Source organism: Chionomys nivalis, chromosome 5 (genome assembly GCF_950005125.1).
Source record: "Chionomys nivalis chromosome 5, mChiNiv1.1, whole genome shotgun sequence".
Lineage (NCBI taxonomy): Eukaryota > Metazoa > Chordata > Mammalia > Rodentia > Cricetidae > Chionomys > Chionomys nivalis.
The window spans coordinates 1,629,860-1,656,324 of NC_080090.1; the positions used below are offsets into that span (position 1 = coordinate 1,629,860).

At 46.6% G+C, this 26,465-nt stretch overlaps 1 protein-coding gene across 1 annotated transcript; it reads left to right on the forward strand.

Moving 5' to 3' along the window:
- Positions 1 to 6,448: 6,448 nt before the first annotated feature.
- Positions 6,449 to 15,165, forward strand: Srp9 (signal recognition particle 9). Its single transcript, XM_057770988.1, has 3 exons — positions 6,449 to 6,636; positions 10,772 to 10,840; positions 14,100 to 15,165. The coding sequence occupies exons 1-3, from the start codon at positions 6,565 to 6,567 to the stop codon at positions 14,217 to 14,219; spliced, it is 261 nt and encodes an 86-aa protein (XP_057626971.1). The 5' UTR covers positions 6,449 to 6,564; the 3' UTR covers positions 14,220 to 15,165.
- Positions 15,166 to 26,465: the final 11,300 nt, after the last annotated feature.

The window sequence follows — 26,465 nt, forward strand, 5'->3', positions numbered from 1 at the left end:
CTCTTGGGGCAGCTCCAGGGTTCTGAGTGATGGATTTGGCTGGCTGCATAGATCAGAAGTAGAGAAATAGCCTATTCATGTGCAAGACCCAGGGTTCTATCCTCAGCACTCGGAAATAAAAAATAGATAAAAACACGCCGGGCTTGTAATTCTAGCACTCAGCAGGCAGAGACAGGAGGAGTTCCAGGCCAGTCAAAGGCTACAAATCAAGACCTTGTCTCAAAACACCAAACACAGAAAAAGCCCACCACTATCGCAGCAAAAACGAACCAATACATAAATAAAATACAGGAACTACTGAATGTGGGTCTTTGAAGATCAGCCTTGTGCAGAAGCATAAGCCTCTAGGGTCCTTCGAACACACGTTGATAGTTTATGTTGTCCTGATTCCTGATTGGTTGACCTCCTGAGTCGCCCAAACTCCTGAGAAGGCAAGAGTAAGACCTTTGTGGAACCGTCAGCGTTGTGCGCCCCCTGGTGGAGGTGCTCCATCAATGCGCATTTCGACTTTCAGGTAAATTTGACTGACCTCACCCACGTGTGCTCTCCCTCTCCCAGTAGCTTGTAAGCGTCCGGTGCGTCTCTTTGCATTCTCTAAGGCTCAGCTACTTGGATGGATGGCAGACCCAGGAATAAGTGCGCTCAATAAGTAACTAATACTGGATTGAAAATTGCTGGCCAAGGTTTTCTGGTGAAACGAAGTGCCAGGATCGGGGGGGGGGGGGGGGGTTGGGTGACTAAGGAGTAAACCAATGATGAGACAGGAAAGTGTACAAATGGCAGTGTACGCACAAAGGGCCATGAGAAGGGTAAGAAGCTTATGCTTCCGGGAGGCAGCCCAAGGCTGATTGATCTCCGTGGATCCACATTCGGTAGTCCCTGGATTTTGAGCACAAGCTGAGTTCCTGCTGCTTGGAGCCTGCTCTCTTCAGGAAGGGCTGAAATCTGCGCCAGCAGTTGGCTTGGATCGATTGCGCAGCACTGCCCTCCTCTGGACAGAGCTAAGGCTGCCTGAGTCCTGCTGTGAGGCCTCGCTCAGGTTTCCTTCCCTCCTTCCTTGGGACAAGAAAGTCCTGGACAAACAGGTTTCCAGTAGGCCTCTGAGAGCAGGTGTTTACCCGGCCTGCCTGAATCCTGAGACCTGGGAAGGTGGAAGAACAAAGCCTCCCTTGACTGCTGCTGGCACACAGTGGGCTCTATAAATATTTAATTCGGGAAAATAAACAGAGCCACACACATTCTTGGCATGCCAGCGGCACTTGGGACTATTATAATGCCCATTAGAGGGAGAATTAATTGAGGGACCCACACCTGTTCTCAGTCTAGAACAGTTCCAGCCCTGTCTGTGGAAGACAAACCATGGGGAACAGAGAGGGACAAAGTCCAAGCAGAAGAAAAGAGCTCAGGAACAGTCGTTCTGCTCCAGAAACAATCGAGATTCTTCTCTCCTTTAAAGTGAAGCTCAGGACCTCCTGCACGCCGGGCAAACCAATGAACAACAGTCCTGATCCACCTTGACCCTTTTTACCAGAAGAGCCTCCTTCCTTCCCTCTCTTATCAGCCATAAAGTGACTGTTCCTGTTGCTGAGATAAAAACCCTGTCAGGGAGCCAGGCGGTGGTGGTGCACGCCTTTAATCCCAGCACTTGGGAGGCAGAGGCAGGCGGATCTCTGTGAGTTCGAGACCAGCCTGGTCTACAAGAGCTAGTTCCAGGACAGGCTCCAAAGCCACAGAGAAACCCTGTCTCAAAAAAAAAAAAAAAAAAAAAAAAAAAAAAACCCGTCAGAAGCAACTTAAGGAAGGAAGGAATTAGGTTGGATCACAAGTGTCGGGCCATCAAGGCAGGGAAGACAGTATGGGGGAGTCTGAGGTGACATTTGTTGTTGTAGGACATTTGACCACACTGTGTGAAGATGTGTCTGTCCTTCCTTATCTGCCTAAGGCACCTTCTGATTGGTTTAATAAAGAGCTGAATGGCCAGTGGTTAGGCAGGAGAGGATGGGCGGGACTTCCAGGGAGAGACAGGAACTGGGGAGAAGAATCTGAGAGGTGGAAATTTGCCTGGGAGACAAGGAAGAAGTTAATGTATTGTACAAGGTGACAAGCCATGTGACAGAACACGAATTAATACATAAGGGTTAATTTAACTTATAAGAGCTAGTTGGGAACAAACCTAAGCTTAGGCCAAGCTTTCATAATTAATAATAAGTCTCCGTGACATTATTTGGGAGTTGGCAGTCCAAAGAAAGCTCAGCTACCACTGACACATCACATCCAAAGTCAGAAAGCAGAAATATATAGGCCTGGCTGTCCTAGAACTTGTTATGTAGACCAGACTGACTTCAAACTCACGGAGATCTGCTTGCTTCTGCCTCCCAAGTGTGTATCACACCCAGCTCACGTTGTCCTTTTTATACAGTCTGGGAGCCGAGCCTGGGAAATGATACTGCCCACAGTGGTTGGGTCTTCAAACCTCAATTAACCTAATAAATACCACCCAAGATCCTCCAGATACCCCCCTGCACCCCATAGTCTGTCTCCCAAAGGATTCTAGATTTCATCGAGTTCACAGTTGAGATTAGCCATCACACCAGCCAGGGAAGCTTTATGGTAAAAGATAAAGAACTAAAGTAAATAGCAGGGGCTGGAGAGATGGCTTGGAGGTTAAGAGCACTGACTGCTTTACCAGAGGTCCTGAGTTCAATCCCCAGCACCCACATGATGGCTCACAACCATCTGTAATGAGATCTGATGCTCTCCTCTGGCATGAAGGCATACATGCAGGCAGAACACTCTCTATATAATAAATAAATCTTTTTTTTTTTTTTTTTTTTTTTTTTTTTTTTTTTTTTGTAGCAGACGAAGCCAGGGTCTATCCACTCTCAGGAATCAGAATGTTCTAGCCCTGGCTGTGGCAAACTTGCTATCTTTGGGTGTAGGTATTTGTAAACTTGCCTTTTTGTCTCTGCTCCTGATCCTGGCCTCATTACCCTTAAGACAGCATAATGCCTGACTTGTAAGAAGTATGCAGCTCATAGTTACTGAATTCTTGGATCTCAAAAGTAGTATATGAATGATGATAATAACTTGCAATGGTAATAAGTCTTAAGGAAACAGGTATTACATCTATTGCTTTAGACATTTTTTTTTCATTTTGTTTTTCGAGACAGGGTTTCTCTGTAGCTTTTGGAGCCTTCCTGGAATGAGCTCTTATAATCCAGGTATTATTATAATTTGCTGAGAAATTGTTTTTGTCTCTCAAATTTAATTCTGGGGTTAGCCCAGGATCTGGCCCTCAAATGTATGGCCTAATAAGAGCTGTCAAGGGTCTTTCGCCGGAAGGATCCAGGGAGCAATAACTTGATTCCCTGAGGCCTTGTAACTATGCCTCTAAAGTAGTTGGGAAGCCCTGATCTAAAGCCTTTTGAAGGATACATTTTAGACATGGAAGAGAGGGGTTGGAAATGTAGGAGACCTGGCATGGAAACTATTGATCTGCTTGGTTGTGTCCATGAGAGATGCCAGAGTGGTATTTTTGGTGGACCTTGTGGTGTGTAATGACCATTTGAGTTAGAAGCCAGGTGGCTTCTAGAAGGGACCAAAATCCCAGGAGCGTGTTTATCCAAGGTATTACAGGCACCAAGGAGGCCCTTTTCTCTCCAGCTGGCTGTGTGGCTGTGGGTCACAAAGAAATCACGGGCTGCCTCTGGGTAAGTATGTCTCATTCTTGCCCCCAGCCAGAAGGTTCTGCTCTTGGGACGGATGTGGAACTCCTCAGAATGATGCAGATTCTCTGCCTTCCACGAAGTTCACTATTGCGCATTGAAAGTCTGCCTTGTTTCCATCAAACTGCTACTGTTTATAACCAGGGAGCTCAAGGAGGTGGGGGAAGCTCTTGGATCTAGGCTAGTACCGCAGGAAGGTTGACTGTTCCTCACGGGAATGTTAGAGACAGTCCTTGGGGTTGTGATAAATGACTAACAAAAGCTGCCTCAGAAGGAAAAGCTTATTTGGGCTCAGTGTGGGGTACAGAAATGTGAGGCTGCTGGCCACACTACTTCAGGTCAGGAAGCAGAGAGATAAATATGGGTGATCAGCTCACTTTCTCCTTCACTGACAGTCTAGGACCCCAGCCCATGGAATGGAACCATTCACTCTTCCCCCCTTGATTACCTCATCTAGAAACTCTCTCACAAACAGTGGTTTGTATACTAGGTGACCACCACTGGCAGCAACATTTTATAGTAAGCTCAGAAGCTTGGTTTTGTTGATTCTGCCATGGAGAAATAAGCACCTGTGCATCACGAGGACTCCAAAGTTTGGATTAAACACGCAATACTACACTATGCCCTTTCACTTACATGTATATGTAAAAGAGGGTTTAATAAAATCAGGGGAATTAATGCTGGGACAAATCTAAGAGATCTGGGGCATTAGGGGGTGAATATGATTAAAATATATACATGCATAAAGATATCATAATGAAACTCATTATTATATATACTACTAAAAATATATATAAAAAAATCCTCCTCTTCCTTAAGGATCATTTGCTGGACTGTCTCTCTTTCTTCTTCTTCTTCTTCTTCTTCTTCTTCTTCTTCTTCTTCTTCTTCTTCTTCTTCTTCTTCTTCTTCTTCTTCTTCTTCTTCTTCTTCTATGGCTTCCACTGCCCAACATATATGTCCCTTGTTCTAAGGATGTGGGCCCCTAACTTAGAGCCTTCTTCAACATCTAATCCCCTTCTTATTCATCTGTGACTTTAACCTTTGTATAGATGATGCAACTAACAATCCAGCCTTTCTGGGAACCTGAAATGTAAAACCCTGAAATTTGAGCAAATGTCCCCACCCCATTAGATTGACTTCAGATTTCCTTGAAGTTCCATGCCGCCACCCCCCCCACCCATAACGTATTTAGCTTGGATGCCATGATGGTCTCTTGCTAGGATCATCGCCATTCTTATTTATTTGCTATTTATTTATCGACAGGGTCTTGATAAGTAGCTCAGTTTGACCTTGGGATCACTAAATAGCCTAGACTTCCCTCAAACTCATGACGTAAAGGTCTGTCTAGTCTTGGTGGCACAGTCCCAGCTACTCAAGAGGTCGAGGCAGAGAATCATTCCAGTCTGGGCAACAGAGAGATATATTCTGTTTCAAACAAACAAATGAATGAATGAACAATAATAAAAAATAAAGACTAGAAAGAAAAAATAAAGAAAAATATAGGCAAGAGGGAAGGTAAGATGGGGGAGAGAGAAAATTGGGGTTATAACTGAGTGGTAGGGACCTTGTCTAGCATGAGCAACCCCCAGCACTGTAAAAACAACAAAAAAAAAAAACCAGAACACTGCTTAAAGCTGTCCAACGGAGAAGGAAAAGCAACTTATAGTAAAAGAAAGTATATTTGTGGGGCCAGGAGTGAGGATAGAGGGAATGAATATAAGAAAGCATGAAGGAGATTTCTGGAGATGAAAAATGTCCCATAAATTTATTATGACATTAGGTATAGAGGGATATACTCCGTGGGTGTGTAATGTGTGTGTATGTCTTCCTTCAAAATTCATGATTGTATATTGTTAAAATCAATGTTTACCACACATAAAATATACCCCAATAAAGTTTATTGTAAAAACTATCTTGTGTCATGCATTGCCTGGAATAAACGGGTCAATTTTCTTTCTTCCTTTTTTTAGAATTTATTTATGGGTGTTTTGCCTACGTTTGTATTTGTGTAGCACCTGTGTGCCTGGTGCCTGTGGAAGCCAGAAAAGGGTGTTGGATTCTCTGGAACTGGAATTGCCGACAGTTATGAGCTGCCATGTGGCTGCTAGAAATTGAACTCAGGTCCTCCGGACTAGCAGTCGGTGCTGTTCACTGTTGAACCCAGGCTCAAATTTCCTTCCTAGCAGATGCCACGAGGTGGCTTCCTTCGCTCCTTGCTTCTTCTCTTCCTCCATTCCCTAAACACTGTTCACATTAAGTAAGCTGCGGATCTAAAATGTGCTTGAGGTGTTTCGCCCTTCCCTGCTCACCTGCTCAGCTTTTATTACCTCTGTGAGCCTCGCTCTTTCTTGCTCCATTTAACTAATACAAAGATCTACTACGGAAAGTTTTTGTTTGCATTCCTGTTGTCTCCCCAACTTCTTGACTGGGCTGTAAGTGTGACAGATGGGCCTTGTCATCACCACGACTGTAACTTGGGTGCCGGGTCACAGAGCTGCTCCTTGTGAAGCAGGAGCCTGACTTTTAGCATCAATCACAGTCGGGAAAGAAGGCAGGGGCACAGGCACCACCCCTCCAGGCCTGCAGGCGGCGATGTGGCAGCCGCCGGCCTCTCCTCGCTCCCGACGTCTCCAAGCGGAGGCCCCGCCCCTCGCAGGATGCCTCCTGCCCATTGGGCCGGCGCGGCCGAGGCTGACCAATGGCGTGGGCGCTAGCGGGCCTCCATCTTTGTACGCCGGAGCTCAGCGCCGTGGGCGGTTGCGGAGGGAGGTGGATAGCCGGGGATCCTGCCCTGCTATTTCCTCAGTGTCCTCGTCTCTCGCTGCCCGAAGCCGCGATGCCTCAGTTCCAGACCTGGGAGGAGTTCAGCCGCGCGGCCGAGAAGCTCTACCTCGCCGACCCCATGAAGGTGAGTCGCTAGCCGGGGCGGGGGTCTCCTGCGCCTGTGGCACGGCTTTAGCACAGGCAGGAAGCAGCGTCTGTCCTCGTTCTCACTGCGCTTTCTGTGTCCTTCCATCTCCTCCCGCCTGACTCGGGACCCAGTGAGGCTACGACAGTGTCCACAGGACAGAGCCATTTCTACAGCAGTGGACTTTGCAGTGGCCTGCACCCGAGGAACTCCTAACTTCCGCTGTGGCTTTGGTTGGTTTACGTGTCGCTAAGGCTGGTGCTCCGCCCCTGCACCTTCTCTTTCCTGTCCGTCACTTATTTTGGTGCCTTCCTTCAAAGGCGTGAGAGTACCTAATGTTTATATAACACGAGCTATATATCGGGGCTGGGGAGAGGCTCAGCATGCGGAACTCATAAAGATGGAAAGAAAGAACCGACTCCCCAAACTTGTCTAACTACACATCATACACACGCACACGCGCGCGCACACAAATAATAAGTAAAAATTATAAAATACATTGGTGCTGGCAACTTGTTTGCCATTTCTTCAGTTGAGCAACATGCTGGAAGGTGTAACAAGATTTTGTCCAGAGGGCCTGATATTTTGACAACAGGATAAATTTTTTAATTTAGTAAAGGAATGGTAAAGGATATACAAGCACACAGAAGAACAGTACTTCTAAGAATGTGGTGGTAGCTGTAGGGAAAACGAAAATAGAAGTGACAGAATTGTGGTGATCAAAACATGTCTAGAATAGACAGGAGAGGAAGAACCTTACATTTCTACCAGGTGGCACAGTCTGCTGGCCTACGCACTTCTGCTTCCTTAATACCTTCTGTTAGTTTTTCACTTTTTCCCCCTGACTGGGGAGGGATGTAGAGCATGAACCGCATTCTCAAGTTCCAAGATGATTTGCTCTAAGAGCTTGAACTTAAGTCCAAACTGTGACTCTGAACCCCAGCCCATCTGATCTGTGTAGGGCTAAAGAAGACAGCTTGTCTGGTCTCAGGAATGTTTGCTAAGATTGTGCCTTCTCTCCCCGGCGCATTTACCACGGAGCCCATACATATCTCCTCACCCTTTATCACACTGATCCTCATGGCTTAAAAGGAAGTGCTGTTGCTGGTGGACTGAAAAAGAGACCGTTAGTTGGGCCTGTCTTCCTTCTAGTCCTTTACATTCCTGTCCCTGCTGTCTGAAAATAAAGACACCGAAGTGTCCTCTGCTTAAAACCAGTTCTTCGCCTGGCAGTGGTGGTGCACTCCTTTAATCCCAGCACTTGGAAGGCAGAGGCAGGCGGATCTCTGGGAGTTTGAGGTCAGCCTGGTCTACAGAGTTCCAGGACAGCCAAAACTACACAAAGAAACCTTGTCTAAAAAAACAAACAAACACGCCGGACGGTGGTGGTGCACGCCTTTAATCCCAGCACTTGGGAGGCAGAGACAGGCAGATCTCTGTGAGTTCGAGGCCAGCCTGGTCTACAAGTTCCAGGACAGGCTCCAAAGCCACAGAGAAACCCTGTCTCGAAAAACCAAAAAAACCAAAACCAACCAAACAAACAAACAAAAAACCCAAACAACGAAGACCAAAACTGTAGTATGAGCTGCGGGCCTGCTTTTCGTCCTGCCCGGCTCCCACATGGTTAGCTTTATACCCGAAATAACAACATATGCATTGTATTCTTTTAAACACTGCTTGGCCCATTTCTATTCATGTGTGTAGCACCCCAAGGTGTGCTTACCGGGAAGATTCTAGCCTACGTCCATCCTGGGTCAGAGCTTTATTGCGTCTGCCGGCGAGAGGGGAGCATGGCGTCTGCTCCAGAGAGCAGAGCTGTCGAGTCTGAGCTCACTTCCTCTTCCTCCCAGCATTCTGTTCTGTTTACTCCACCCACCTATGTTTTAACCTATGAGGGCCAAGCAGTTTCTTTATTACTTAACCAATGAAATGAACAGATTGATATATGACACTCCCACATCACAAAACTTCCCCCAAATTGTTCTTCATTGATTATTGAATTCTCACCCACTCATTTCTAGACTTGCTGAAGCCAAAGAATGAATTAGATCTTTATTTAGAATGCTGCTTTCGCCAACGTTTTAAAAATGATTTATTTATTATGTTATAGAGTGTTCTGCCTGCATGTATGCCTGCAGGCTAGAAGGCACCAGAACTCATTACGAATAGGTGTGAGCCACTGCATGGTTGCTGAGAATTGAACTCAGGACCTCTGGAAGAGCCACCAGTGCTCTTAACCACTGAGCCATCTCTCCAGCTCCTAACCTTCTTTATAGGAAAACATGTATTTTTCAAAGCCACTTCCTAAGAAAAGTGGCTTTTGCCCCTTTCCCAGTATAATCTCCTTTTTCCTTTAGTATTTTTTACCAGTATCTTTCTTTCTAGAACTTTAATTCATTCTGTCTTGTGTCAGATTATTTTGGTTTGTAGAACTCAGAGTCTTGGAGTGGAACCTTGAGTTTTTGTCTCTGTGACCCAGCTGACAATGGATACCCATCTTATGGTACCATTAGCCCCATAACTCTCCATGAAGACAATGAGTGTTTTTAGTCAACAGTCAAAATCCCACATTGTTGTCTTGCTTAGTTTATCTTTCAAATAAAATTGGTTTCTCTTTGTTCCTACAAACTAAATTTTAAAAATGTAATAGTTCAGTGAGTAGGTTAGGTACTGTAAACATAGGTAGCTATTTTATATTCTGGGTGAGTTCCTCCTCTGTTGTCACCCAGACAAACCTCTTAGAGGTGTAACTCTTAAGACCCCAGCAGGGCACGGTGCAGTCGGACGAGCTACAGGTTGCCATGCTGAAACCACTTTAAATTTGTGGGCTTTTGGAATTGGCTCGGCTCAGGAAAGGGCTGACGATCCTTAGTGTTTTGGTTTTAAAGTTACCTAAACGGGAGTTACTGATAGCGAAATGCTGACTCTGCCTCGGTCGCTGTGTTTGCATTCATCACCGAGAGAAAGAAACGCTCACAGAAGCTGAAGTTTGGGCTGCTGTTATAGCGGTGTGCTAATATCCAGATTACGTCGTGGCTACTGAAGTCTAGAATTGCGAGCAATGGGAAGTGTCTCGTGACACAGTGCTCACTGTTGTGAGTGATCCGGGCTTTGGGAAGCCATGGGCACCTTCCAGGTGGATCCCCTCAAGGTAACAGAGCCTCCCTCGTGCTTGTGATAAAGATGGCATGTGCTGAGGAGTCTGACCTGCCTTCTCGGGGGAGGTGCACAGGTGGAAGGTGCATCGGACTGCCCTTGGCTCGGTTTCCTGAGGGATGGAGTTGGACTTCAGCCATTCCTGCTTCTTACCACCCCCTTCCTTTTCATCTGTTTTACTAACAAGAGTGCCAAGCCACCTCACAGACATTCCCTGATGTGTGTATTGGGAATTTTAGTACATTTCTTCAAATTAAAAATACAATACCCAACTTTAAAAACAAAAGGTTGATTTTTGCTTTTTTAAATAGGGCTGGAGAGACAGCTCTGTGAGGAAAAGGCTGTGTGAGCATGGGAGCCCAATGTTGTACTCAGCCCCTGCACAGTCTGGGCATGGTGTGCATCTATGACTCTAGCCCTGAGTGGCTAGAGAGTAGAAGGGTGACAGCAGATTCACTGGCCACCAGCCTAGGCAGTCAGTGAGCTTCAGGTTCATTGAGAGACCCTCTCAAGAATGAAAATGGACAGGACTGGGGAGATGGCTCTTGCAGAGGGCTGAGGTTTGGTTTTCAGATCGCAGCTCACAACCATCTCTAACTACAGTTCCAGGGGCCCCAGCACCTTCTTTTGGCCTCTGCTGGTACTAGGCACTCATTGTGGTGCACAGACATACATGCAGGGAAAGTGTCTAAACACATAAAATAAAAAGTCTTTAAAAAACAGAGTGAATAGAGCACACAGCTCTGCGTACGTGTGCACATATGTACCATGTGCACACATCTAAAGCATAAGTAGAACAGATGTAATGGAACTAACGGCTGGCTTTTCCCTTTACCTCATGTCAGTGAAGAGGCTACAGTGGAAGCGCTTTCTTGGGTGTCTGGGGCATTCACTCTAAAGAGCTTTTGCACGATTGATGAAATTGTGTATGCATAGTGCCATCTATTTTGCTCTTTTTAAGTAAGTAATTTTATTGCAGGTACGCGTGGTTCTCAAATACAGGCACGTTGATGGGAATTTGTGTATCAAAGTAACAGATGATTTAGTTGTAAGTATACATTTTTATTTGTTTTGGGGGTTCTGAGTTTGTTTGTTTGAAGTTGTTTATTTAGAGTTCATGCAGATGACCTATCTAGGGTACTTATTGTGCATGCATTCCATAGCGAAGAACTTCATTCTTCTTTTGGTTTTCGAGACAGGGTTTCTCTGTAGCCTGGGCTGTTCTGAAACTTGGTTTGTAGACCAGGCTGGCTTCGAACTCACCAAGATTTGCCTGCCTCTGCCTTCAAGTGCTGGGACTAAAGACATGTGCCACCACCACCTGGTTAAAGCTGTTCTTTTAGATTCAGGAAGTAACTGAACTTGCTTCATGAAGGCAATGTGCCAGCAGTGGCTAACAGTTGCTTCCTTCAGGCCTTAAGCCAGAAAAACATAGAGACTAAAATTGAGCAAGTTTCCTTTCTCATGGTGAGAAACAAATCATAAATAGTAAATTATATATATATATATATATATATATATATATATATAGTTTGTTGTTGTTTGAGACAGGTTTTTTTTAGTTGATTTTTATTGAGCTCTACATTTTTCTCTGCGCCCCTCCCTACCTCTCCCCTGCCCCCTTCAAACCTCCCCCAAGGTCCCCATGCTCCCAGTTTACTCAGGAAATCTTGTCTTTTCCTACTTTCTACTTCCCATTTAGATTAGATCGATGTGAGTCTCTCTTAGTGTCCTCATTGTTGTCTAAGTTCTCTGGGATTGTGGTTTGAAGGCTGGTTTTCTTTGCTTTATGTTTAAAAACCACCTGAGTGAGTACATGTGATAATTGTCTTTCTGTATCTGGGTTACCTCACTCAAATTAATGTTTTCTAGCTCCATCCATTTTCCTGCAGAATTCAAGATGTCATTTTTTTCTGCTGTGTAGTACTCCATTGTGTAAATGTACCACATTTTCCTTATCCATTCTTCAGTCGAGGGGCATTTAGATTTTTTTAGGTTCTGGCTATGACAAACAACGCTGCTAAGAACATAGTTGAACACATGTCCTTGTGGCACTATTGAGCATCCTTTGGATATATACCCAAAAGGAAGGTTGTTTTCTAATTTTCTGAGAAATCGCCACACTGACATCCAGAGGGGTTGTACCAGCTTGCTTTCCCACCAGCAATGCAGAAGTGTTCCCTTTTCCCCACAACCTCTCCAACATAAGTTGTCATTAGTGTTTTTGATCTTGGCCATTCTTACAGGTGTAAGATGGAATCGCAGAGTTTTTTGATTTGCATTTCTCTGATGACTAAGGATGTTGAACATTTCCTTAAGTGTCTTTTAGCCATTTTAGATTCCTCTGTTGAGAGTTCTCTGTTTAGGTCTGGACTCCATTTTTTTTTATTGGATTATTTGTTCTTTTGGTGACCAGTTTCTTGAGTTCTTTGTATATTTTGGAGATCAGACCTCTGTCTGATATGGGGTTAGTGAAGATCTTTTCCCATTCTGTAGGCTGTCGTTTTGTCTTGTTAAGAGACAGGGTCTTTCTATGTAGCTCTGGCTGTCCTAGAACTTGCTATGTCGACCAGGCTGGCCTTGAACTCCACAGGATGCTAGGATCAAAGGCACCATGCCTGGCTCCATAAATAATGTATTTGAAGCCACACCAGGGGCTTGTTCCTGTTTCTCCATCCCTTCTTCCTTCCCTCTGTGTCTTGCCCTTCGTGCCCTCCACCAGTCTGCTCCTAATGTGAGCGCCACCGTGCTGCGATGAGATCTAGCCCAGTGCTCTCATTAGTTCATGTTCATTTGATCTCTGCCACTTGCAGTATGAAGACCATTCTCTATGGGAAGTTTTAGCCCTTGTAGCTTTATGTTGGCCTTGCTTTTCTGTGCTCCTGTCTTTGCTGATTATTAGATGTTTCCCCGTAAATACTGTGTTTTACCAGTATTCTGGCCTTGATTATCTTTTTGTATCACTTCTAGAATAGTCCATTCGATTCCTACAGTCTAGTACTTTCTGTATTTGTGTCTGCTTACAGATTTGTGCATTTGACTCCTATTTTTCTTCTGAGGATCTGACTAACTCTGAAGTCAAGTAACATTACTTAATTCATCCTTCCGAGTTAGCCTTCCAGCATGGAGCTTCTTACTCTTCATCTGGCTCCTCCTCTGTGGCTAGGAATGCTGTCAACCACCTGGCCAGAAACCTGGGCATAGTATTTGGTCCCTTCTTTTCTTTTATTGTTATGCCTACTGTTGGTTTATTTGAAGAAGTGGCATTTTGATCCCTGAACATGCTGTTTCTGCACTTGGCTAGACGTCTGCACTTGCTGACTCAAGGCTTTCCTGCTTCTTCCTGTTGTCCCCAGCTGTCCATCTTCACTGATGCTCCCTTCAGATTAGGACCATGCTACTTGCCTGGTTTATTAGGATTGTCTCGCAATGGTACCTGTGCTTTTAGTTCATCCTGTGCACTGCCAGTGATCTTCCACACACACACACATACACAAACACACACACACACACAACTTCCCTCCCATTTTTCAAGGGTCATCTACATACTACATATGCACTACTACTGAGCATATCTCCAGCCCTGCCAGAATGACTTTTAAAAGTACAAACTTGAATGTTAACTCTCTTTAAAAAAAAAACCTTTACCTGCCACCCTCAGGTCCCCTCTGAGGTTTTTTCTGCATTGAATAAGATACTATTCTCTCAAGTAGGAAATGTATAAGTCCAGCTTAATAGTACAGGTCTTGTAGCCCATGCTGGCCTGAACTTACTGTGTAGCTGAGAATGATCTTCAACTTTATTCATTTATTCTTGGTGTGTGGGTGTTTTGCTGCGTGTATGCCTGTGTGCATGCCTGGTACCTTAGGAGGCCAGAAGAGGGGAGCTGGAACCACTGGAACTTATAGACAGCAGGATTTAACTTGTCATTTTTGAGATGTTTCTAGAAGGAGTTTCTTTACATTTCATCAGCAGCAGTGACTAAGGGAGCCAGGCGGTGGTGGCGCACGCCTTTAATCCCAGCACTCTGGAGGCAGAGGCAGGCGGATCTCTGTGAGTTCAAGGCCAGCCTGTTCTTCAAGAGCTAGTTCCAGGACAGGCTCCAGAGCTACAGAGAAACCCTGTCTTGAAAAACCAATAAATAAAATAACGGAGGGAAAGCAATTGTTGGATGTTTAGTATGACTCCAGAGAGAACAGAGGAAAATAAGGGCAGATAAGACTCCCAGATATTTGACCACTTACCTGCGTCCCTAATTACTAGTATCCAGCTTTGCTTAGTTTTTGTGTTTTTAAATTTTCTGACAGTGTTTGGTGTATAGAACAGACCAAGCTCAAGATGTAAAGAAGATTGAGAAATTCCACAGTCAACTAATGCGACTTATGGTGGCCAAGGAATCCCGCAATGTCGCCATGGAAACAGAATGAATGGTTTGAAAAGAAGACTGTTTGTATGTTCTTGGGAAGTAAATAGCTTTTGAAACTGAGAAAGTGTTGGGAAGAAAATATTTATGTAACTGAGCTGTTGAGAACTGAGAGACCAGCTCGTGTTCTGAGGTTTGCTTTAGAGTGGGAATGTCAGGGCCCTCAGTTAGAAGCCTTTATTTTTGGAAACTGAATAAGAAATACCTTAGCAGCTTTTGCAGATCATTTGATGTTGGGAAAATATTTAATTATTTTTCTGGTAAATTCATATCAGTAATTTGTTGATGAATTAACAAGAAAAGTTCTTTCTAGATTGTATTTAAGAGGAAATAAAATGTAACCTTTTGCTATTTGGCATGTTTCTTTTGGAGCATAACATTTATGCTGTTTATAATAAACTTGGCAGCTGGGGTTGCTGCTCTGCAGTGAGCATGGTCTGGTTTATGAATTTTGAGCCTGCCTTTCCTCTCTTGCTGGGTTCACACTGTGTTTGAATAGAAGGGATTTATGGCAGCAGCTTGCTGAGCGGTGAGTGCCTCCGAGACTGGCTTTCAGTTATCTGAGTGCACAAGCGGAACGATGGTCTCTGTGATGGGCTGCAATCTCCTCTGCAGAATGTCCATGATGTGATTCCACACATCGTCTCAGAGGGGTTAAGGGTTATTCGGATGAACTAAAGTATGGAGCATAGCATGCCTCTCAGAACTGTTGGGTTTCTAATAAGCCAGGAGTCTACTGTTTCATGTTCTTGTACTTGTTATCTGATTTCACCACCTAAATATAACGTCCCATGTTACCTGCTCAAGCAAAGATACTGCACTAATGTATTTTTTGTAAAAGTTTGTCATGTTGAGTAACATTTTAATTTGAAATTTTTATTAGTTATGAGAATTTTAGTCTGTTCTAGAGGTCAGTAAATAAAATATACTGTTTTTGTTGAAGCTTTGAATATCTTTTGTATGTTTCTTTTCCTTTCCTTCTTTTTTTAAAATATTTATTTATTAAGTATATAATATTCTGTGTGTGTGTGCCTGTGCCTATGCCTGCAGGCCAGAAGTGGCACCAAACCCCATTACAGATGGTTGTGAGCCACCATGTGGTTGCTGGGAATTGAACTCAGGACCTTTGGAAAAGCAGGCAATGCTCTTAACCTCTGAGCCATCTCTCCAGCCCCCTTTCCTTCTTTCTTTAGCTAGGGTCTCACTAGCTCACTAGCTCTGGTTGTCCTGGAACTCACAGAGATCCACTTGCCTCTGCTTCCCAGAGTTGGGACTAAAGGCCACCACACCTGATTTGTATGGATTTCTTGACTAGGGAATGCAGTATTCATTTAATCTGAAGTAAGGTACTGAAAGTGAAGGTTTTTATTGGATATTTTTATCTTTTTTTTTTTTTTTTTCTTTTCAAGGCAGGGTTTCTCTGTAGCTTTGGTGCCTGTCCTGGAACTAGCTCTTGTAGACCAGGCTGGTCTCGAACTCACAGGGATCCGAGAGATCTGCCTACCTCTGCCTCCCGAGTGTTGGCATTAAAGGTGTGTGCCATCACCGCCTGGCTTATTTTTCTCATCTTTTTATTGCATGTGTCTCTAAGCTATTTGTTGGATGATAAAATTGTTTTCTGGATTTGTGAAAGTACAATCAAATACTACTCTTTTAGTTTTTGGCTTTTAAGTTTTCTTCCCAGAATTAATGGAGAGAAAGCGAACATGACCTTTTTCTCATTCACATCTTCTGCTCTTTATGACTCTGTAGCAATAACCTGCATAATAATTCTTATAGCCCATACAAAAACCCAGTGGCCATATCTTCTGAATGGTGTAGTGTTGTGCCCTGAGTGGATACTCCATCAGCATTTTTGGATGCTAGAATTAACTGTGAATCTAGTTTAGCAGACTGTTTTGTGACATATTTGATCAGAATACAGGGCAGGAACTCAAGCAGTGCAGGAATATCTATACATGTAAGATAATTTAAAAAATAATAAAAATAAAATGAGACTGAGGAAACTGGAGCAGGAGGATCGAGAGTTCAAGGTCAACCTCGACTACTTAGCCCCTATTTAAAAATAAACAAATATGGAGCTGGAGGGGTGGTTCTTTCCAGAGGATCCTGGTTCAATTCCCAGCACCCACATGATGACTAATAACTGTCTTTAACTCCTGTTCCAGGGGATCCAACACCCTCACACAGATATATATGTAGGCAAAATACCAATGCACATAAAATACAAATAAATACATTATTAAAAATAAATAAGATAACCCACCCCCAAATTGTACATTTTAAAATATCTTCAGTTTACACAGGTGTTGCTGGCAAGACTGCCACCCGCAGCTGACAGCCTGTGGCTGAGCACCCTGACTTCCTGCAGTGTCCCTAGCCTGACAGCTGGTCCCCAGGGGCCCTGACTGCAGTGCTGTCTGGAGCTCTGGTCTTCTTCCTTCCCTCTGTCCCCAGGCACCAGGCCTGCTCCCACACTTGCCCCTTCACCAGTGGCTGCCAGCGAGACTCACATTTCCCACTCCAGTTCTGCTCTGGGAGACCTGAATTAATGTCCATTTGAACTGCAAACTTTAATATCATCTGTTGAGCGTAAAGTTAGTTGAACTTTAGTGCCTCGGTTTCTTCAGATGTAAAATGATATTAATAATATTTACTTAAGAGTTATGAGGACCAAGTAAATTGATATCAGTGCCTGGCACATAGCAACTCTGTTTATTAAAATTACTAGATTAGAAAGTACTTCATATTTAGAATACTCTTGGTTGAATATATTGCAAATGCCTTTCCCATTTCTGTTTTCATAGGTTTTGTTTGTTTTGCTTAGGAATACTACTGTGGGTTTGGCACAGCACCTTTATTTACCCACTGAGTCTTCTCTCCCAGCGTTCTGATGCTGTTGTCCTCAGGCTCATGGTGCCACTGCACCGATACCTTTTCTCCCCTGCTTCTGTTTTCTCATTCATCTCCTCTTTTTGCCTTCTTGTCTCCTTCTTGGAAGGACCCTTGTGATACCTTGATCCCTGGAGAATCTTGCCTCTTGGTCATGTCCACTATGCTCATCTATAAAGATGTAGTCAGAGGTTTGGGGGCTGTCCAGCCTGCCAGGGATGTCTTTTGTTTTACAGAAACTCTCAAGTTTTGATTCACACTCGTCCTTTGGAACTTCAAGACGACCTTCAGATACCAAAATCCACACACACTCATGTCTAAGATGGTAAAATGTTTGCATACAAGAAAGTTGAGCAATGGCTTCCCAAAGGCCCACTGAGTTCCCACTTCTGCCAGTGCCTGAACACCCTGTCCCTCCGGAAGTTACCTGGGCAATGGGGAGTTAGGCACGAAGGGCTGCCTGTCAGCTTTGAGACCAGATGAGGGGGCTTCTTCCAGAGCATCAGACATGAGCACGTGCATGATGCAAAGCAGCGTTTCTAGAACACCCGCAGTGCGCATGAGCTCGTGAGTAGGATGGCCGGGCAGCCTGGCTGACGGCTGTCTGTACCTTTCGTCTCTGCCATGCCAGACTTCTTGGGTGCTTGGCTTCTCATACCTGCCTGACATGACCATAATTATTACTATAATAATATGCTTTTATTACATTTGTTTATTTTTGGCTGTGATTGTGTCTCTAGGCCCATGCAACCATGCATGTGTGGAAGTCAGCAACTTACACCATGTGTAAGTCCTAGGGCCTGAACTCAGTTGTCAGGCTTGGTTAGACCCTCAAGTACTGACATCCGGCTAGGTGCTGGAGAAAAAGAGCAACTGGATGGAGGAGTTGTTTGTAGAAATGCGGTGTGCTGATTTCTACCTGAGACCAGTTCCCCACTGAAAACAGCACGATAAAAGTACGTCTTTTCCTGTGGTGGCTGGGAAGAGTGGAGAACACCAGCAGAACGCAGAGCCTGTCCTGTCCCCAGGCGCTAATGATCAAAGTATGAATTGAGGGAGACTGACTTCCACACTAGAGGCTGAGGGAGGAAGTAGTTCATTCAAAATTGAAGAGGCTGAAGCCAGGAGAAAGGTCTTGTCCAGAGAACCCAGAGCTGCGCAGGTACGCTGTCCCCAATGGTTACCTGACTCATCATGGCAGATGCCAGCAGCTGGAAGGAGGAAGGGTTTGGGGCATCTGACCAAAGGTAGAGCGAGCAAATTGGGACCCTCAGTGCCTTCAGCCTTGCTCTTTTCCCAAGCTCTTCCTTAGAACTGGGGTCAGGGCATAGTGGTAACTGCATCCACACAGCAGGTAACCATCCTGGGTCTCTTGGTGTCCCCTGAGCATTTTTTTTTTTTTTTTTTGGTTTTTCGAGACAGGGTTTCTCTGTGGTTTTGGAGCCTGTCCTGGAATTAGCTCTTGTAGACCAGGCTGGTCTTGAACTCACAGAGATCCGCCTGCCTCTGCCTCCCAAGTGCTGGGATTAAAGGCGTGCGCCACCACCGCCCGGCTCCCCCTGAGCATCTTGTGTTGGTAGAGATGATGAGGGACAGTCAGCTAACTAAAAACAGTAGTGACAGGCATGGCTTCTGCTCTTGCCTGCCAGCCCCACCACATACCATGGAAGAACAGCAGAAGCCTGAATACATTTAACTCCCTTAGCTCAGGGTGAACCTCACGAGGCCACGGCCTTGGCCTCTGCCCCGCTGGTCCTTAATCCCCTGTGCTGTAGTGGCCTAGGAACAAGGAGCAGCAGTCATTCCATGTCAAGAGGTCTCAGGGGCCCAATTCTGGTTGGTGTCCCAGTCCAGGTTGGTGTCCCAGTCCAGCCTTTGGGGATGCTGGTCACAGTGGCTCCCGACATTGGCCTTGTCTTCCAACGTTAGACTACTGGTCCTGCTTTCCCCAGTGAGGCCTGAGGAAATGCCCATGTTCCTGCTGGCCTGTTAACAGTTATGTTCTTTCTGTGCAAGTTTGTGTGTGTTTGTGTGTGTGTATTCTCATCTGTGTGGGTGTGTATGCATGTGTGTGCGGTCATGTAGAGGTCAGAGGTTGACACTAGATATCCTGGATTGCTCTCTGCTTTATTCACTAGATCAGGGCTTATTACTTGACCCAGAGCTCCTAATTTGCTACTCTAACCAGTCAGCTTGTCCTTGGGAACCTCCCATTTCAGGAGGGCTGCCATACCCATCCAGAATGTATGTGGGTGCTGGGGACCCAGACTCGTGATGCTTACATAGTGCTTTATCCACTGAGCCACTTCCCAGCCCCAACCACTGTGTTAAGTTGGCACAGTGACATCTCGCATCACAAGTGACGGTGTGGAACAAATCCAGTGCCTGGTAGAGCCTGTTCAGCAGATAGCTGCTATAGCAGGTGGTGGTGTCACCTCGAAGAAGTTCTATTTCAGGCTCATTGCATCCATGATGTCACCGAGACACCCTCAGGCAGAGGCAAGTGTTGGGCTGACCCAGTGACTGACAGTCAGCCTCAGGCTCATCAGGTCCCCAGGACAGTGGCTGCTGTGCTCAGACCCCTCCACCACGTGGACAAGTCGCCTGCTTCCATTTCCTCTGCAGAGAAGAGATGACATCACCTGGCACACTAGCTGTGCAAGTGGAGACAGCAGCACTGTAGTTGACGGAATTAGGGGCTATCGGGAAGAGCAGGGAGAAGCGTCCCTTGCCTTGCTTTCTGTATAGTCCGGTCACATTAACTTGTTACCTGTTCCTGGTCCCCCATCCCCACCATCCTTCCACAGGATCATATTCTGAAGACAAGACTTCATCTTCATCCTTGCGGTGTCCTCAGGGCCTGACCCACAGTAAGTACTTGGTAAATGTTTGCCTAGTGAAGAAATGGATGGTGACCGGCAGCGAGGGTCTCATTCAGAGTTTCTCACTTGGAGCACTTGGAAGAGGACACTTGGGGCTGGTTAGGAGACTGAGCACAGAAAAGTGAAGCCTGACGTTCTGAGTTCAATCCTCAGAACTGATACAGTGGGAGAAAAGAACCAACTACCACAAGTTGTGCGGAAGATCCAAAAAGCAAACAGTCAGCCACTGGTTCTTATGTCGACCTCACTCTGAAATGGTGATCCCACCTCCAGGAATCTCAGAATGAGACTGTGTCTAAGAGCTGTCTCCCCCCCCCCGCCCCGTTTCATAATCCTCTCCCCAGCTGGGATTAAAGGCATGCACCACCCAGTTTCTATGGCAACTAGTGTGGCTGCTGGGATTAAAGGTGTGCGTTACTACTGCCTGTTTTACTGTCCCTATCCCCAGCAAGCTTTATTAAAATACAATTGAAATGCCACTACACTATGACACTCAGTAATAACCAGTTAAAATCTATCACTAAGGAACTGATCAGTTCCCCTTCAACAGCCTGGCAAATGAAGCTGGGAACCAGCTGTGATGCTGACTGAGCAAAGAACCCAGGAACCCTAAAACCCAAGCTTCACTAGACTCCACCTCCTCAGGCCTCTGTCTACCCACGCCAGATGGTGGTGGTGGCGGTGGTCACTGCCCATCCACTCGAGAGTTCTGCAGGCTCACTCTGAGAGTGGCCCTTCCCTGGGAACTGCCCCATTGCACCTCATTGGCGCCTGTGGGATATTCACAAGGCAGCTTGGGAATCACAGACCAGGTTCTTTCAGACAGCTGGCTGGCAGAGGGTGATGGCCATACAAAACTTGCTCGGCCTCAAGAAGCCAGGACTGTGGGCCAGGCTCCAGTCTGAACATTCGACTGGGAACGCTTCTGGAGTCCTTACAGGGACAGGCAAACTGCTGGCAATGTCTGCTCATAGAAATCCGGACTGATGGCCCCAGAGTCTAACCTTGTCCCCCTCCTCCGGACTGTGGCCCTGACTGGTAGTCCATCTCTGCTAGGTCTCTCACACCTGTGAGAGCTTCCACCAAGGCTAACTGCACCTTAAGAGGAGTGTCTACTCTGATAGGCTATCCCTTCTGCTCAGGAGAGAGCTCCCTGCTACCTTTGCCAGTCATGTGGGCAGTCCTGCCCTTCAGGCATATTTCCTGAGCACTGTGGTAGTCTGAATGTCACTGCCCCCCATAAGTTTATAGGGAGTGGCACTATTGGAGGCGTGGCCTTGTTGAAGGAAGTGTCAACTGTGGGGCAGGCTTTGAGGTCTCTTGCTTAAGCTTCACTCAGTGTCACAGTCCACTTCCTGTTGTCTTCTGATCAAGATGTAGCCAGTACCATGTCTGCCTGCATAATACCACGTTCCTCCCTGCAATGCTCCCCACCAGGATGATAATGGAACGAACCCCTGAACTGTAAGTGAGTTATCCCAGTTACATATTTTCCTTTATAAGAGTTGCTGTGGTCATGGTGTTTCTTCATAGCAATAGAAACCCCAACTAAGAGAAACACCTATGAAGTATTAGGCATGATGCTAGGGATTAGAAGAAACCAAGATAAAGGCTTCATATGTGGCCCTGCTTTTACAGGGGGACAGACAACAAGATCATATCACTCAGTGGCAGCTGAGGACTCTGAAGAACCCCAAACCAGGACAGCAATGGGAGCCTGGGGCATTGGGGTGATGAGTTGAGAAGGGGGAGCCAGTCATGAAGTATCTGTAGGGGAAGGAGGGTTCCCACAGGGTAGTCAGAAAGATGGCATGGCCTTGCCCCATGTGGCCCTTGGTGGTAGCAGGCCAGCAGGGGGATGGGAGAAGAGATTGTGGAGGTGAGCAATAGCTAGTCTGCTGGTTGTCTGCTCTAGAGTCAGAAAGGGGCTCGCAGAGGCCCTTCCCACAATAGTGGGTTCAGGACATTCTCTTCAGGCTCCTAGGGAGTCCTTGCCCCCCATCATATCCTCAACTCTCAGCAGAGTCACAGCCTCGGAAGTTCCCATGCAGATACTGGGGAAACCAGCCACCTCTTAGATGTGCCTGGCACCCCAACTCTGATATGGGGTATGTCCCTCCCTTCTCCTCTTCATTCAGGCATGAACCCCGAGGGAGTTCCCCCATCTGTTAACCAGAAGCCCATAGAGGCAGCTGCCAGGTGCCCTGAAGATTGATGACATTTCTCAAGTGTCCTCAGATGGGCTCTGCAAAGTGTCATCACTGAGGGGAAATGGGAGCACTTGAGTTCAGTTCCAGACCATAATCACACCGGGACAGGTGACATGAACCCAAAGATTCCATCCATCACCCTGTGTGGTCTTTGTTACCAATTTGCACACAAATATTATCTGGGAGTATTCACGATATCTTACTAGAGATTACAAAGTACATTGTGTTCTTTTGAATTTTGCTATTTAAAACCTAGTGGGTCAGAGAGTGAACCATCTGCAGCAAGAAAGCGGAAATATATGACGACTTGGGAACCAGGCAGATGGAGAAAGAGCGCTCTTGCCAGCCCCATGTGGTGGCAGACTGAAGCCTTCTGGGCTCAGAATGCCACAGGGAGCTGTCCATGTCCAAGGGAATCAGAGACCTCTCAGTGACAACAGCAGAATTTGGGAGTTGGGGACATGTGTCTGGGCTGACCTGGGTAAAGGGAAAGAACCCAGAAGCTGGAGGAAAGTGTATGCCAGTCTTCCTTTCTTGCTCTTCTGCTTGGCTTAGCCACTGCCCTGTTCATAGGGCTAAGCCCGAGCACACTGCTGGCCACGCATGCTCATCATGTCTGCTCTGACATCCTCGTGCTGTCCCACAAGCTCTCCCTTCAGCCTGGAAACACCCTTCCTGCCCCTCAGCCTGGTGAGGGGCTGGGGATTTAGCCAGATGCTCGCAGGGCAGGCCTGGGAGACCTGTGAATCTGGGTCAGCTTCTCAGCAGTCAGAGCTTGAGCGGGTTAGCTCCATCTCCAGTCTCAGTTTCCCCAATGTTGTGATCTGGCTGCCCTGCAGAACTTCCTTGTACTCTGTAATTGACAAGGATGTTCGTGTTCTTTCTGGCCTGTGCTTTTCCACAGAAGCGGTCCCAGTACGTGATGCCCTGATCTTGACCTCTGGCTGCTCAGCATGTCTCCAGCCAGTTGCTTAAAGGTATAAAAGGCTTTAGCTCAGGGCAAAATAAAGTTTGCTGTTCTTCCACCTGAAAAGAAGCCTCCATGTCTCAATCTCTCGGCATCCAGGCTGCACTGGCGTGGCATTTGGGAAACAAAGCAGGAACTGTCTGGTAAGCTTTTTGGGAGATTAAACAAACTCACCCCGACAGAGGTTCAGTCCACATCTACAAGGGGTCAGCAGGCAAGAACTCTGAGCTGAATTCTTGCTAGTTAACACTATGTCCAAGAAAATGTCTTTGCTGAAGCCAGGGAAATGTCTCAGTGACTAAGCCTGTATACTGCCCTTGAAGAGCAGCCAAGTGTGGCTCCCAGCACCATGTCGGGTGACTCACCATTGACTGAAACTCCAGCTTCAGGGGATCAAATGCCCTCTTCTGACCTCTGTGGGCTCCAACACTCAGATGTACTTGTGTGCACATGCACACACACACAATCAAAAATAAAATACAATCTTTTTTTTTTTTTTTTTTTTTAAATGTGGTTGTGGGCTAGAGAGGAGGCTCAGAGGTTAAGTGCAATTGCTCTTTCAGAGGTTCCCAACACCCGCTCGGCAGCTTACAACCGTCTACAACTCCAGTCCTAAGGGATTCAGAGCCCCTCTTCTGGCCTCTGAGGACAGCAGGCAGGTATGCAACACACTCAGACACATACAGGCAAACACTCAACACATTCATCCCTATTTTTGTACAGACTTGAATTCCACTCTCTTCCACTAGGTTGTGAGGATCTGGATTTGTAAAGTCATCTCAACTTGTGTGTGTGTGTTTACATGTGTGTGTTTACATGTGTGCGCGCATGTTCGTGTGTGTTTACATGCGTGTGCGCATGTTCTTGTGTGCACATGCATATATGCAAACACTCATGATGGAGTTGGGATTGGGAAAACAGAGGATGGTGGGAAGGGGGAATCAAACACAACAGCAGTAGCGGGACCACGGCTAATCCAGCAGGACCAAAGGCAGTACTGGGGAGCTGCGGATGTGTGAACTTGCCACCTGGTCCCTTAGTGTCAGCAGCTCAATTGTGGGTAAAGCACTCCACACTCGGTCACCTACATACAAAGGAAGACTGGCCATGCAAATGCCGTGCAAGCTGCTTCTTGGAGCCATCAGTTCCCACTTCCGATTGGACATGAAGCTCCAGTCCTGCCCCTGAGACTCAAGGAGAGGGGGTATCTGAGGGCAGCTCCATATGTCCCTCAGTGGCCTTAGCTGCCCAGTTCCAGTGCTGGGGCATCTTCAGAGAGTTTATTTCCCTGGGTGGCTGCAAGTACCTCTTGCTCTACTTCGATGTTTTCTGTGGGGAAGGGCTAGAAGGAACCTGCACCTGCCCTCCCGCCACTCCCAAGACTAAGTTTGTGGTCAGTGATCTCTGCATCTCACTCCCAAGAGAAACCAACTTTGCCGAGGCACACAAGCTCCCAGGGCACATGTACTGCCTTGATTCATTCTGAGGTAGATGTCACTCGGACTGAGAAAGAGATGGTTAAGGCAGTCCATGGGCTTGGCTATGCTGACCACCTGAAAGGTGCAGGACAGGCACCCATGCACCTGTCCCATGGGCGCTCTAGAGTCTTAGCATGGGGAAGAGGGGTGCCGCGTTCATGGCGGTACCACTGCTGAAAGACAGGTGCAAAAGCTCAACCCCAACCCTTGGCTCACTAAGAAGTTGGTAGATTAGGGGTCTACCACCTATTCTGGACTCAGAAAAAATCCGGATTCAGCCCTCCTGAAGCGCCTGCCCTAAACAGGGAACTGGGGTGGAAGGGCTCATCAGCGTTTTCCCTTCTACTCCACACAGGAACCCAACTTTATATGAAAGACAGGCAGCAGGTGCTCTGATGTGGCATCCTCCTATGGTTCCAGCTATAGTTGCTGGCACTAACCGAAGCCTGGTCACCTTGCTCCAACCGAGTTATGCCCTCTAGTCGCCGCCGCTGAGTTGCAGGTTGGGGCCCAGGTGGCGCTCAGAGCGTGCTTACAGCGTCACCTGGTGGACACGGCGGATACTGCAGTTCACCCTCAACCATCTACATAGGATTACCTACCAACCCAAGACACCGCCTGACTCCTATTTCTACACAGGCTAAAGCAGAGAGCTGTGAAACACTGGGATTAAGTTACAACTTGAAAAGAAAGAGGCCCTGGGAGATTAATTTTCCAAAAAGTCACCAACTTCTCAGTGGCAGAGCCAAACTGTAAACCATATTTCCAGTCCTGGACAAAACTGTCTACTGCTCATTTCCCTACTGCCCTCTCCAGGAAGGCTAGATTTCTTTCTGAACCACAAGCACACACCACTACCTTCCATGAAAGCCACTGTTTATGCATTCCTTTATGGACTTCCAAGGTCTATGCAGGCACCATGGTGGGCTCCATGGTTACGAAGGCAAGAATTCTTCCCCAGGGAGCCACTGGGGAGACAGACGATAAATGAGCACACACAACTTCAGATGGCACATGACAGGACAAGACAGAGACTACTGGGTGTTGGAGTTGGACTGAGCTCTCAGGGACACGGGATCACTGTCATAGCACTTGGGGAGGAAGCTCAGAAGTGTGAGCCCCTAGAGAGGCTGTTTTTGCTCCAGAAAAATAAGACTGGTGAAGTGGAAGGCAGGAGGGTGTGTCTTCAGAACCTGGAAGAAGCAGGGACTGTGATTCCAATAACGAGACAATGGGGGGCTGGCACAGGGGGCTCAGCTGGTTTGTGTGTCTTGTAGAAACTCCATGGGATAGGGGATAGAGAGGATGGGGTGCAACAGGGCCGGGCTGGCCAGAGAGACTAGGGGCTAGACACAAGTGCGGTTGGGGTTGGGCTTTCAGAACACAGTGGAACAACTTATTTGCCATCAACCCCAGTGCCAGGAATCCCCTGTGCCCTCATTGCTCACATCTGTGCAGACCTCTGATGGCTCCCATTGCTAAGACATGATGCTGCAGGGATTGCAGCCTTAGTCGGTAAGTAATGCTTACAGGCTGTGACTAATCACTCACGCTGGAGCCCTGAGCCACCACACAAGATGTCTAATAATGGCCATTCTGTGAGGAAACCTGGGAATATGCAGAAGTCATTCTAGTTGCAGCTCCTAACTGGAGCTCCAAGCCCAGTTACCAGACAGATGTGCAAAGCCCTCTCCAGATGTTCTACCCCTTGCCTTCAAGGCTGGCCATCTGGGGCGCGCTGTGCACAATGGCCTGTGTACCACCCTGCATGTGCTTCCTCTAGCTGCTAAGTCCCACAACACCTTATTCCTCTCCTCATCT

Coding starts and splice junctions, on each gene's coding strand:
- Srp9 (XM_057770988.1), top strand. CDS start 6,565: ATGCCTCAGTTCCAGACCTGGGAGGAGTTCAGCCGCGCGGCCGAGAAG. Junction 6,637..10,771: donor ACCTCGCCGACCCCATGAAG/GTGAGTCGCTAG, acceptor ATTTTATTGCAG/GTACGCGTGGTTCTCAAATA. Junction 10,841..14,099: donor AAGTAACAGATGATTTAGTT/GTAAGTATACAT, acceptor ATTTTCTGACAG/TGTTTGGTGTATAGAACAGA.